Here is a 14,029-nt window from a genome sequence, read left to right as displayed (position 1 = left end):
GTCTAGAAAAGCCTTAAAGCCGCTTGAATAGGTTCCATTCTGACTACCGTATACTTCAAAGGCATTACTCTCAGATATTATTATAGGTTTTGGAGTTACTTGTGTCCCAGTCCAAAATCCAGTCACACCAAATCACTTGACTGTAGGCCCTACTAAATTCAATTGGGGTGGGGGTGGGGGGTTATCCGAATACTACAATTTGATTCAGAAGTTCATTTTTTATCAAAGAGCTGTGTCAGTGATTATTTGAGAAGGTTAGATGTATTTCTTGTCAGTTTCAGGATAGACAAAAGGAAATGTTCCTTTATATGACTTGTTATTAAAATGTGGACTTTGGTACCAGATGATGTAGTGATGGCCGTGGACACCGACAGCTTTAATAGGGGATTAGATAAACACATGAAGGATATGTCCATCAGTGGCTACTAGCCATGTTGACAACATTCAGAAGCAGTTAAGCTCTGAATACCACTGTGAGGAAGCAACATCAGGGAATACCCTGGCTTCTGTGCCGTGTTGTTGGCCATCCAGAGTAATTGAGTGTGAGGCATGATAAGAACATAAGAACTAGCCTGCTGGATCAGACCAGAGTCCATCTAGTCCAGCACTCTGCTACTCGCAGTGGCCCACCAGGTGCCTTTGGGAGCTCACGTGCAGGATGTGAAAGCAATGGCCTGCTGCTGCTGCTGCTCCTCAGCACCTGGTCTGCTAAGGCATTTGCAATCTGAGATCAAGGAGGATCAAGATTGGTAACCATAGATTGACTTCTCCTCCATAAATGATGCTGGGTTAGATGGACCACTGGGTTAATCTAGCAGGGCTCTTCTAATGTGCTGTGCACATTGTGATAAATTACCACTTGGTAACTACCTGCAGTGATATATAGGAGGCCATTTTGTCATGGTAAATATCTTTATTTTAAAAAGTCGACTCATTGAATTGTTCCAAAGGGGCAAATTCTGTGCTATAGGCAATTAGAAAAGGGATTGAAAACTCGACTGCCTTTCTTACAAGAAGAGACTAAGGAGTTAGAGGTTTTTAATTTAGATTATTAGAAGAGGGGGCAGTGAGGAAGAATCCCAAATTATGCATTGGTAGAGAAAGTGAACAGAAAACACTTGTCTTTCTCTCCTAATACTAGCAAGCACCCAATGAAGCCGACAGGCTGTGGAGAGTCAAAAGGAAGCACTCGTTTACTCAGAAAGTCGTTACCTAGTAAGAATCATGGCCACAGAAGGAAGAGACAGTTGGGGCTGAGAAAGTTCTGAGGTTTCCCAGATTAGAGCCCGCTGCTCTTAACCACTAAACCACCCTCTCAATTACAGCACAACATTTGGGGTGGGGGTGGGGAAAACACACATGGCTGCCTGCATCAGCCTTTGTGCCTTATTTCCAGGATGGCCACTATATGAAATGGGGTGTTCACCATATGAAATGGGACTATATGGGCCTTTGACTGATTCAGCACATCTGCTTACATATTAATTCATTTACTAGCTTGTTTATTTAATTTATGCCCTCCTTTTTCACAGAGAAGGGATTACACAATATAAAAGGTAAAGTTTCCCTTTCAGTCGTGTCCGACCCTGGGGTACCACTGCGAGCAGTGATTTTATAGGCAAGCTGTTTTTTTGTGGGATAGTTTGCCATTGCTTTCCCCGGCTATTCTTTACCGACCAAGAAATGGATGGATGGCTGAGTTGACCATGAGCCAGCTGCCAGGATATCTGACTCCTGACCATGTGTGTGGCAGTGCAAGCACTTAACCACTACGCCACACTACGCCAACACAAATCAAACAGCATGAAATATCCAAAATGTTCTAAGTTGAATATCTTTACTGTCCCGGCAAGCAGCAAGAAGAATTTGACCACTTTTCTTCACAGGATTCGAATCCGGGGAAGCAGGTAAGGGGTAAACATTTTACTGCAGGGAAGGACAATGTCAGTGAACAATTTAAAAAGCTGTTACATGCTGTGGTGAGATGATTTATCATCATCTGTCATTTATCTTGTCTTTATCCTAAAGTGGGGAGTCTATTTAGAAAAACTTCTGAGGGTACAATAGCCAAAAGGAAAACCTTGTGGCAAGCTGGTGATGTAAACTTACTTTGTACAGGTTAGACAAGTACAACTTACCACAGTGTGGAATGGCTGGGCATGATAACAGGTAACGTTTTTTCATATGGCTTTCTGGCACCCTAATACAAAATGGCACACACTGACACAGCTCTTAAAATATGGGTAGTTAACAAACACATTTCTGAAAGAGGTCTCAGGTAGTTTTTGGGGGCGCCTAACTGCTCAGGTTGGGTTATATTCACAGTTATGCAGCACGCTATCAAAAATGGAATTATGATGCAGCTATTGCAGGAAATCATACACAAGTCTTTTGGTGCAAAGATTTAGGACTGAGATATAAATTGCTTTACTTTTGTTATTAATAGTTCTGTTAACTGAGCGGTAGATGATTGATAATGCAGTGTGTATATATATATATATGTATATCTCCCCGCCAAAAATGGTGAACTTTTAAAAGAAGCAAAATGTTATCCTGCTTTCAAACAGGAAAGGAATAAACTTTTTAAATATTTACATTGTTATTTATGTTTGGTCTACGTTGCTTCAAAATGATCCCGAAATGAACCTATTGCTCTCTGATAATGAAAAAATATATGTATTTTCACAAGATAGCAGCAGAAATAGTTAAAAAAATAAAAATCTAAAAAAAGAAATATTTTTAAACCCTCCCAGCGTTAGCTTCCTACTATTCTTTGCAAATAATCTAGAACAAAATCATCGCCTTGTTTCCCAAATTCTCATGTTTACTATCTTGTCCTGTCATTATTCTACTTGAAGAACGAACATTTCCGAGCGCATCAGCAGAAAAGGTATCTGTTGGCTTCATTAGAACTTCAAACACCTTTTATCAGTAGTTTGGTCGGCTGGCTTATGTACATATCTCATGTGATAAAAGTCATGATCTTGAAAACACTACTGTAGCATAGTATATTTCTTTGAGTGTTTTTAAGCATCTAGACAATATTCCTCTCTCTCCTTTTTTTTGCTGGAAAGAAGACAATATTTTTGATTATTTTCAAAGGTTTTTTCACCATCATAGTTTCCTATGCCTGACTAAATGCTGAGTAGAAACCCACTCATTTTGGTGGCTCTTCAGGAATGATTTGACATGCTTGAGATGCAGCTTTCTCTTTCTCTAGTAGTATCAACTCGGTTCTTGCTGAAGATGAGACAATGGCTGCCCCTGAGGTTTCTTCTGTCTCTGCAACCATCTCTTTTGGTGGTAAAGTTTCTTGGGCATCAAAAAACATTTCTGTTTTTTCTGTGGGACTTTCTTCACCCTGAGTTTTTGTCTTCTTTGGAGCCGTCTCTTCTTTCTTGTCGACTTTTTTTGCTGGGGATGAAAAACCCAACTTGGGAAATCTGAACCACCCAGTTTGCTTAGAAGGGTCACTGTCTGTTGCAGTTGGGTCTTTGGGTTGCATTTCTTCTGGAAACAATGTCTGGTCTTCAGCTTTGGAATCTGAGGCGTCGTCAACAGAAGAAGAAAATCCGATCGTTGGAAACCATAATTTAAACCTGCCGGAAGAACTGCTGTTATCCGAGTCTTCTTTTTGTTCTGCGGGCTCTTCTCCCAGTTTGGAAGTTTTCATTTCTTCATTATCTTTGGACACAGCAGAAACAGATATTTCTTTTGGTTGCATATCAGAACAACTGTCCGCAAACTCACTAGAAGATTGTACGTCAGCAGCAAATGGTTTCAGTTTTGTTGACGTTGTGGTGGAAGATGCTCCTTCAGGAAAACCGCCAGCGATAACTTGGCCTTTATCAGGCACTTTAAACCCAATTGAGACAGTCTTCTGTGTTGCAATTCCTGAACCTTCAATAGAAACCTCAGGCTGGCAATCTTTATTCTCAAATGTTTCACTCATATCCTCTGTAGAAGAACATTTGACCGGTACACCTATGTTCAAATGTGGTTCCTGCATCTTCAATTTCAGCAGAGAAAATCCATAGGTTGCCGTTTTGATTTCTGATGGAGGAATCTCAGATTCTCTCACTATCTGAGTGGAGAATGTCTCCTGACTTTTACTGTCATAACCATACACTGATGTTGTTTCTATTTTTATTCCTCTGCTTTCACCACGAGGCTCTTGAACATGCACTGATGCATCTGCAGTAAAGGGATCTGCAGATGGGAGTTTAATCCCAAGTTGTGTTGTCTGAATGTCTGGTTCAGTCAGTACTGCAATTTTAGCTACTGATTTATGGACCGTACTACCCATGGTATCTATTTGCTCTTTAGGAAAACTAGTGCTAAATTCCATTGGTCTCTGGATGCGTACTGCAGTTTCTGCAAACACAGACTCCTTCGATGGCATTTTGCTCTCCATCTTTGTTCTCTGAACAGCAGGTTCAGATAATGTTGTAATCCTGACTTTGGATTTCTGGATATCATAACTTGTCTGGTCTGCTTTCTCTTCAAGGACCTTAGTTCTGAGTTCCAGTTGAGATACACCACCAGCATCGACAACTTTCCCATCTGTCGCCCCTTCTAAACTCAAAACTTGTCCTTCAGCTGAGGGCATGCTGTGCACAAATTTGGGCATTTTTAATTTTGGAATATGGAAACTCAGCTCTGAATCTTCAAATTCCTTGTCCACACTACTTATTTTTGTACCTTTTAAGTCAACAGGCTCATCTCCCTTTTGAATCTGGATTTCTAGTGTGCCATCTTCAGTTTTAGCTAGTGACCCCGCAGCTTGTCCTTTTGGTGGATCAACTTCTGAGCCCCGTGATTTGGTTCGCAGACTGCCAAACTTTGGCAGCTTGAATTTAGATGCTTTTGTTTTACTTGACCTGTCTTTTTCTTCCGCCTTCACTTCCGCTTCTGCAGACATGTCCTTTTCAAAATCTTCAACAGGGAACTCTATTATTTCAAAGTCTTCATCAGTGATCGAAGCATCCATTTTAATTTCCACCAGGGCAGCCTTTGGCTCTTCCAGGTGAGGTAGATCTTCAGCAACGTTGCCTGTGCTCTTTGGGGTCGACCATCCAAATGAAGGCATGCTGAACTTCGGCATTTTGAACCCACTTTCTTTTCCTTGACTGTCCTTTTTTGGTGATTTCATTTCACTCGACACCTCAGTTTTTGCTACCGCACCTCGGCTTAGCATCGTGACCTCCTCCTTTGGACCAGCGATGTCAATTCTCCTTCCTGTTCCATCCACAGTAATTTCAGCGGATGCTGCTGCAACAGTTTCCACGCCTAAGCTCTTCGTTTCAACGGAACATCCTACAGGTGGAGCATCATCAGGCTTGGTTTTGAGTTGAAGCGCTGGGCCAGATTCAGGAAACGTTGCATCTACTTTAGGTACACTTATTTCTGAGCTGCACAACTCATCTCTAGGACTGGAGAATGGAGGTTTCTGTACTTGTTCATCAGCACCAAATTTAACTACATCAGCGTACGTTTTGCCGCCCTCTGCACTTAATTTAACATCTATTTTTCCCGAAGGTTTCAGAGGACTTCCTTGACCCACTGATGGGCCAACAGCAGAGCCCTTTTCTTTCTGTATGAAAACTCCACCCTCTGGAATGGGCACTGGAGGACATGTGACTTTGCCTTCCAAACTGTCCTTTCCAGAACACGACTCAGTGTCCACAAGGAGGGCCTGAACTGCAGTTTCAAGAGCCTTTATTTCAACCTGCGTGTCGGCCCCGGGAGCCTTCGTGTCGGCCCCGGGATCCTCCACATCACTTTTTTTCCCCTTTGAAGGTGACCGGCCGAACGAAGGCATTCTGAACTTGGGCATTTTAAACCATCCCTGAGAGCCCTCCGTTTGAATTTCATGTTCTTCTTGTACATCTACATCCTTATCAGGGCCACACACAGACGTGTCAGACGCTTTGATTTCAACTGCGGGCATTTGTGACACTTTGGTTTTCACAGAGGAACCCTTCACGTCAACGTCGGCAGTATCAACTTGAACATCCAGCATTGGAGCTTCTCCGTCAAGCCTCTCTGCTGTCACTCGTGGTTTGGATGCTTCCGCTTTCATAGCTGGTGTGACAACCTCACCCTTAGGCACCTCCCCTTCAGAAACTGACGTTCCAAACTTGGGCATCTGGAGTTTTGGCATTTTAATTTCGAAGCCGTCGCTTTTCCTCCCTGCAGTGTCCACATCCACTTCATCAGATTTTCCTTCAAATTCTCTTCCAGAACTCTTCAGCTCAAACGAATGACAAGTCGCAGGAACTTCAACATCAGCTGTAAGTACTTTAGCCTCCACATCTGTTTTGGGAGCTTTGATCTGTGGTTTTGATATTCCTTTTGGCATTTTAATGCTTATTTCTGTTGCTTCTTCATCTCCGGTGGTAAAACTGCTTTCTATATCAGGTATTTGTACCAGCACACCTTCTCTTTCCTCAGTTGTGTCTATCTCTACTTTTGATAGGCTGGCCTGTGATTTAGGTAATTTAGGCTTCAGGAGAGAGATTTTGGGCATGGCAAAATGAGGTCTTTTCACTTGGCCTTTTTTTGAAGACATCTCAGCATCAAGGTCCATCTGGACCCCTTGATCTTCTGGTACAACTACTGTTAGTTCTGCATCTGTATCCTCCGGCAACGTTATTTTAGGATCTTCCAAAGGTTCCTTTATGTCTGTTTTAAGGCTTGCTTCTTTTTTAGGTGACCAGCCAAATGACGGCAATTTGAATTTTGGCTTTTTGAAGTGTCCATCTTTCTCTTCTGTATCTAAAACCTCAATCTTTAAATCTCCTTCTGGTTTTTCTTCCTTAGATATAAATTCTACACTCTGAAAGTCTTTTTCTGGTGGGGGCGTGGGAAACCCAACTGATGGGAGCTGTACGTTTAGTGCAGGAGTCTTTGTGACAGCTTTAGAAACTGGAGGAATTTTTATTTTTTCTCCACCAGCTACAGCATATTCAGCTTCAAGCATGGATGCTTCTACTGCAATATCAGCAATATCTGTTGTTGTTTTCAGTTGGGGGACTTCTCCCTCGATTGATGGTAAACTAATCTCCGTGTCAGGAACTTTCCCCTTAGAAAACGAAATGCCAAACCTAGGCATTTGGAATTTGGGCTTTTTAAACTTTCCTTCCACACCTTCCATTTTAATCTCTGCCCCATCTAAAGATATTTCAGTGGACTGTCCTTCCATTTTGATTTCTGGACCTACTAGATCCTCTGCCATGGAACCCTTAGTTTCAGAAGCTGCTATGCTAACATCAACACCGATGTCACCCAATTTTAATCCTGGTTTTGAAAGACTGACATCAGATGCAGGGAGTTGGGCATCACTTTCAGATAAGCTGACATCCATGCCAACATGTGGAGCTTTAATTTCTGGTTTGGAAAGCTCTAAGCTTGGGAGTTTCACTTTGGGCAATTTAATGCCTTTTTTAGCACCCTCTCCACTGATTTCTTGCTCTGGGATCGGCAGTGTTCTGTCTCCTTGATCTTCCTGCTCAGACACTTTGAGGTCACTTTCCAACTGTGACACTGACATGTCAGCTTTATGATCCTTCATTTTTGGCAGGGATAATTTTGGCATGCTGAACTGTGGCCGTCTAAATTTACTTCTTTCAGCATCTTTGTCGGCGGAAACATGACTATCCAGCTCCACAACCTCCTCGTCAACTTCCACAGTAAGAGTTAATTCAGGTGCTCTCTCACTTGTTGAAATTGTTAAAGAGGGGTCTTCTAGATTTGCATCAGCCTGACCAGAAATGCTGGCTTCTTTTTTTGGAGACCAGTTGAACGATGGTAGCTTGAATTTTGGCATCTTGAACTTACTTTCTTTTTCTGTGGTGTCTTTTTCACTGGCATCCATGTTTAAACCTTTGATATCTAGGCATGGAGCCTGGATGTTAACGTCTGCCTTGGGAACCGAAACATCTACAGATGGAAGAGGAACGTCTATGCTGGATATATGAGCATCAGTTTTTTGTTGCGCTTTTCCTGGTGAAGTATGAATCTGTTGTTCTGAAACATCTGCTTCTATTTCATGTCCCTCAATTATTCTGATATCTAGGATTTGCACATCAGTGTCTAGGCCAGGGATGTCAGGGTAAGCTTTTGGGACAATGACTTTGCTTTCTGCCATTTTCTCTTTAGTACGTGATAATCCAAACTTTGGAATGTGAAATTTTGGCATTTTCATCTTCCCTTTGGAGCCATCAACAGCTATTTCTGCAACATTAAAATCAGAGTCACGAGAAAAAGCTTCACCACTAATCTCCGGAACATTCTCACCAACATTCACTTGCATGCTTGGGAACTCGATTTGAGCTTCTGACATCTTCTGCTGTGTCTCCACATATGGTACAGTGACTTCACCCTTCAGTACTGCAGTGGGGATCTCAGCCTCTGCGCAAGGAACAGTGACTTCACCCTCAACAGCGCCTTTCCCTTTGGGAAGGGAAATGCCAAACTTGGGCATGTGGAATTTAGGCATTTTGAACTTTCCGTCCACACCTTCAAGCTTCGCCTCGCCACCCTCCAGAGCTATCTCAGCCGATGGTGCCTGGATCTGGAAGTCTGGGGCCTTGAGTTCCAAGGAGGCCTGCTCTGTTGGGATCTTAACTTTGGGCGCTGAGACGCTGATGTCGGCTGCAAGCTCTCCCGTTTTCAGTTCAGGTTTGGAGATACTGAGGTCTGCGGAGGGAAGCGCGACATCAACCTTAGGCGCGCTGACGTCCACGTCGACTTTCGGGCCTTTGAGGTCTGGTTTGGAGAAACCCATGCTGGGCATCTTGAATTTTGGCATGTGCATCTTCATCCCACCTCCCTCAATGCTGCCTTCCACTTCAGGCACCTTGACGGACACTTCTCCTTCAGGGAGTTTAGCTTCTACTTTGGGAAGGGACACGTCTCCCTCGACTTTGGGGAGGGTGACGCCCACCTGTGGGCCCTTGATTTTGGGCACCTTGACACTTGGCATCTTCACTTCCGGCATTTTGATTTTGCCCTTCTCACCCATCTCGACTTGCACGCTCGGGGCCTCAATCTGGGGTCCTGACGCCTTTATGCCCATCTCCAGGGATGGTACTTTGACTTCTCCCTTCAGTTCTGCAGCAGGCATCTCAGCCTCTACGCAAGGTACAGTGACTTCTCCCTCAACAGAGCCTTTCCCTTTGGGAAGGGAAATGCCAAACTTGGGCATGTGGAATTTAGGCATTTTGAACTTTCCATCCACGCCTTCAAGCTTCGCATCGCCGCCCTCCAGAGCTATCTCAGCCGATGGTGCCTGTATCTGGAATTCTGGGGCCTTGAGTTCCAAGGAGGCCTGTTCTGTTGGGATCTTAACGTCTGGTGCTGAGACGCTGATGTCAGCCGCAAGCTCTCCTGTTTTCAGTTCAGGTTTGGAGATACTGAGGTCTGCGGAGGGAAGCGTGACGTCAACCTTAGGCGCGCTGACGTCCACGTCGACTTTCGGGCCTTTGAGGTCTGGTTTGGAGAAACCCATGCTGGGCATCTTGAATTTTGGCATGTGCATCTTCATCCCACCTCCCTCAATGCTGCCTTCCGCTTCGGGCACCTTGACGGACACTTCTCCTTCAGGGAGTTTAGCTTCTACTTTGGGAAGGGACACGTCTCCCTCGACTTTGGGGAGGGTGACGCCCACCTGTGGGCCCTTGATTTTGGGCACCTTGACACTTGGCATCTTCACTTCCGGCATTTTGATTTTGCCCTTCTCACCCACCTCGACTTGCACGCTCGGGGCCTCAATCTGGGGTCCTGACGCCTTTATGCCCATCTCCAGGGATGGTACTTTGACTTCTCCCTTCAGTTCTGCGGCGGGCATCTCAGCCTCTACGCAAGGTACAGTGACTTCTCCCTCAACAGAGCCTTTCCCTTTGGGAAGGGAAATGCCAAACTTGGGCATGTGGAATTTAGGCATTTTGAACCTTCCATCCACGCCTTCAAGCTTTGCCTCGCCGCCCTCCAGAGCTATCTCAGCCGATGGCGCCTGGATCTGGAAGTCTGGGGCCTTGAGTTCCAGGGAGGCCTGTTCTGTTGGGATCTTAACGTCCGGAGCTGAGACGCTGATGTCGGCTGCAAGCTCTCCCGTTTTCAGTTCAGGTTTGGAGATACTGAGGTCTGCGGAGGGAAGCGCGACATCAACCTTAGGCGCGCTGACGTCCACGTCGACTTTCGGGCCTTTGAGGTCTGGTTTGGAGAAACCCATGCTGGGCATCTTGAATTTTGGCATGTGCATCTTCATCCCACCTCCCTCAATGCTGCCTTCCGCTTCGGGCACCTTGACGGACACGTCTCCTTCAGGGAGTTTAGCTTCTACTTTGGGAAGGGACACGTCTCCCTCGACTTTGGGGAGGGTGACGCCCACCTGTGGGCCCTTGATTTTGGGCACCTTGACACTTGGCATCTTCACTTCCGGCATTTTGATTTTGCCCTTCTCACCCACCTCGACTTGCACGCTCGGGGCCTCAATCTGGGGTCCTGACGCCTTTATGCCCATCTCCAGGGATGGTACTTTGACTTCTCCCTTCAGTTCTGCGGCGGGCATCTCAGCCTCTACGCAAGGTACAGTGACTTCTCCCTCAACAGGGCCTTTGCCTTTGGGAAGGGAAATGCCAAACTTGGGCATGTGGAATTTAGGCATTTTGAACCTTCCATCCACACCCTCAAGCTTTGCGTCGCCACCCTCCAGAGCTATCTCAGCTGATGGCGCTTGGATCTGGAAGTCCGGGGCCTTGAGTTCCAAGGAGGCCTGTTCTGCTGGCATCTTAAATTCTGGTGCTGAGACGCTGATGTTGGCCGCAAGCTCTCCCGTTTTCAGTTCAGGTTTGGAGATACTGAGGTCTGCGGAGGGAAGCGCGACATCAACCTTAGGTGCGCTGATGTCCACGTTGACTTTCGGGCCTTTGAGGTCTGGTTTGGAGAAACCCATGCTGGGCATCTTGAATTTTGGCATGTGCATCTTCATCCCACCTCCCTCAATGCTGCCTTCCGCTTCGGGCACCTTGATGGACACTTCTCCTTCCGGGAGTTTGGCTTCTACTTTGGGAAGGGACACGTCTCCCTCGACTTTGGGGAGGGTGACGCCTACCTGTGGGCCCTTGATTTTGGGCACCTTGACACCTGACATCTTCACCTCTGGCATTTTGATTTTGCCCTTCTCACCCACCTCGACTTGCACACTCGGGGCCTCAATCTGGGGTCCTGACGCCTTTATGCCCATCTCCAGGGATGGTACTTTGACTTCTCCCTTCAGTTCTGCAGCAGGCATCTCAGCCTCTACGCAAGGTACAATGACTTCTCCCTCAACAGCCCCTTTCCCTTTGGGAAGGGAAATGCCAAACTTTGTCTTCTGGAATTTAGGCATTTTAAATGTTGCCTCATTGTCTTCTATGTTTGAATCACTGCCTTCCATATGTATTTTAGCTGATGGTGTCTGAATTTCTAATTTCGGAGCCTTGATTTCTAAGGAAAGCCTCCCTTTTGAAATGTTAATGTCGCCTGGTAAGTCTTTGATTTCAGCTGATTGTTCCATTTGATATGGTATTCCTCCTGTGCCTTCTTTGATTTCCACTTGTAGTTCTTTTTGCATTGTCATTTTGTTTTGAATTTTTTCCAAAGATCCCTTGTGTTTTTTTTTCCGTATCTTTGGAAAGGATGTTTGTCTTGTTGGTGTATCCTTTATTTCTAATGCAGAAGTTGTTATCTGTGATGTTATAATTGCAGAATCTGGTTTTGTTCCTCCTCTTGATTTGTGTTTCTTTTCTTTTGGTTTTTTTATACTGATTTCAACTTCAGGGCACTTTGTTGTTTGAGAAATTAGTTCATACTTTGGTTCTTTTATCTCCTTTTTGACATCATGCTGGTACCTTGTTTTGTCATCCTGTGCGAAAGAAGTAAAATCTTCTACTGCTATCGGTTCTGAGGGCTCCCCTGAAGCACCATATTCATATTCTGTCCATGGTTTTCCTTCCAATTTAGATTTCTCTTCTGTTTCTGGCTTACTTCTGTACATCTTGAATCCAATGCTAGGGAATTTTAATTTCTTTTGACTTCCCTTTTTAACCTTCGTATGTATTTCTTCTGGCAGGAATTCAGTGTCTGTGCTTGTTGGGGAGACGTCTGGAATAGCATGTTCATATGCATCTGATGTGCTACGGGATCTTCTGTGTCTCAAAATCTTTTTACCTGTGATTGACTGGAATTTTGGCCAAGAGAGCCTGTCCTTCTTTGGCCGTTTTTGTCTTCCCACTCTTTGTTTTACAATCAAATTGGCTTTATCTTCTTCTGTGATAGTCTTTTCTGACATTTCCAGAGTTTCTTTTCCCTGGAGAGAGAGAATTCAAAATATTAGCTCCATAAATAGTTTATACCTTATTATATGCCTCAATTACATCCCTCTGGCTGGCCTCTACAAGGGCCAGGACTTTTACAGCCCTGACCCCTACCTGGTGGAACAGACTCCCTAGAGAGACCAGGGCCCTGCGGGATTTGCAAAGTTTCTGCAGGGCCTGAAAAACGGACCCTGTCCCACCAGGCGTTTGGCCAGCTGGGTTGATTGTTATCAGCCACTTTCCATCTAAGCCTCTTGTGGCCATGGAGGAGGGTGCAGTTTTTGTTGCCATCTGTTACAATATTGCTCGTATTATGGTTTTTTATCCTGTATGGTTTTATTCTTGTTACTAAACTGTTTTGAAAGCCTTTTGGCTTAGAAGTTGCAGTTCACTAAAATAAAACAAAAACACCCTCCTTTGTAAAAACAGAAGTTGATATCATAGAATCTATATGATCCATATGCTCCTAACAAGAAGCAAAAGAGCTTCCTACAAAAACAATTTAACAGAATACAACGAGAATATAGAGGGGAAACATTAATAGTGGGAGACTGTAACTTGGATTTGAGAACTTATAAGGGGTTTAAGAAATGGAATATAGCTAATATGCATGAGGAGACAGGAATGCCACAACAACCAACCTTTTACTTGAACATAAAAATTTACATATGTAGATTATATTTTGACAAAAAATGTGGAGTTTTTGCAATGTGTGGATATCCAAACATGTAAAGAATGGATTTCTGACCATGCCGCATTGGTAGCTAAATTCAGACTGGCAAAAGAGGATAAACAGTTTTGATGAAGGTATGATAATATTATAATGAAGAACAAAAAAGACAAGAAGGCATTACAAGAAGGAATGAAAAATTATTTTCTAGAAAATAGAGGCACTGTTTCGGATGAAATGTTATGGGACGCTTCCAAAGCAATAATCAGAGGGTATTGTATAGATATACAAAAGAGACAGAAAAAGGTACTGAACACGGAAAGACAACAATTAGTGGAAAAAATCAAAGAGTGCAGAGACAGATTACAGAACAGATTTAATATTATAGATCATAACGAATTAAAACTACTAAAAGGTCAATTGGAGGAATTAGATCAGTTAGAACTATGGAAAAAAGATATATGGGTTAAGAGTCAATTTCAAAGATCCAATATAAAGTCAATGAAACAACTTGCTAATTATTTAAAGAAAGAAAAACAAAGAGTTAAATCAATAGCAAGTGAAAATAATGAAAGAATAACTGAAAATATAACAATTAGACAAAAGTTTGCAAAGTTTTACCAAAGTTTATTCAGAAGAATAGATACAGAAATGATAGAAGAAATACACAATAAAGGTTTAACACAGGAGGAGAAGCAAAGTATTGAGGAAGATATAACGCCATAGGCTCAGTAATAAAAGAATTAAAGAATAATAGGTCTCCCGGTCTAGATGGATTTACAACGGAGTATTACAAGGAAATGGCAGAAATGTTAATACCTGAATTACAAAGATTATATAATAATATATTAAAAGGACAGAAAATACCGGAAACATGGAGAGATACAGAAATAATAACTATACTAAAACCAGGATGCAATCCTGAACAGGTTGAATCATACAGACCTATACGTTTATTAAATCAGGATTATAAAATATGTACTAAAATATTGTCAAACAG

General features: G+C 43.5%; 2 protein-coding genes across 4 annotated transcripts in view; one reads left to right on the top strand and one right to left on the bottom strand.

The window, feature by feature from the left end:
* LOC125426857 (SERTA domain-containing protein 2-like) overlaps window positions 1-14,029 on the top strand; it is a 751,974-nt gene that overhangs the window by 611,737 nt on the left and 126,208 nt on the right. The window lies entirely within an intron of this gene.
* The window catches only part of LOC125426852 (protein AHNAK2-like), a 108,748-nt gene continuing 95,423 nt past the window's right edge, over window positions 705-14,029 (bottom strand). For 2 of the 3 annotated variants that reach the window (XM_048485655.1, XM_048485656.1), the window contains exon 7: window positions 705-12,352. In XM_048485655.1, coding sequence (XP_048341612.1) covers window positions 3,158-12,352 — 9,195 coding nt within the window. In that variant the 3' untranslated portion in view covers window positions 705-3,157. The remainder of the gene's footprint in view (window positions 12,353-14,029) is intronic. The other variant, XM_048485657.1, reaches the window with a different exon arrangement.

The sequence above is a fragment of the Sphaerodactylus townsendi genome, linkage group LG02 (assembly GCF_021028975.2).
Source record: "Sphaerodactylus townsendi isolate TG3544 linkage group LG02, MPM_Stown_v2.3, whole genome shotgun sequence".
Taxonomy (NCBI): domain Eukaryota; kingdom Metazoa; phylum Chordata; class Lepidosauria; order Squamata; family Sphaerodactylidae; genus Sphaerodactylus; species Sphaerodactylus townsendi.
Note: the sequence above shows the minus strand (reverse complement) of the source record. Positions and strands in the feature narration are given on the sequence as shown.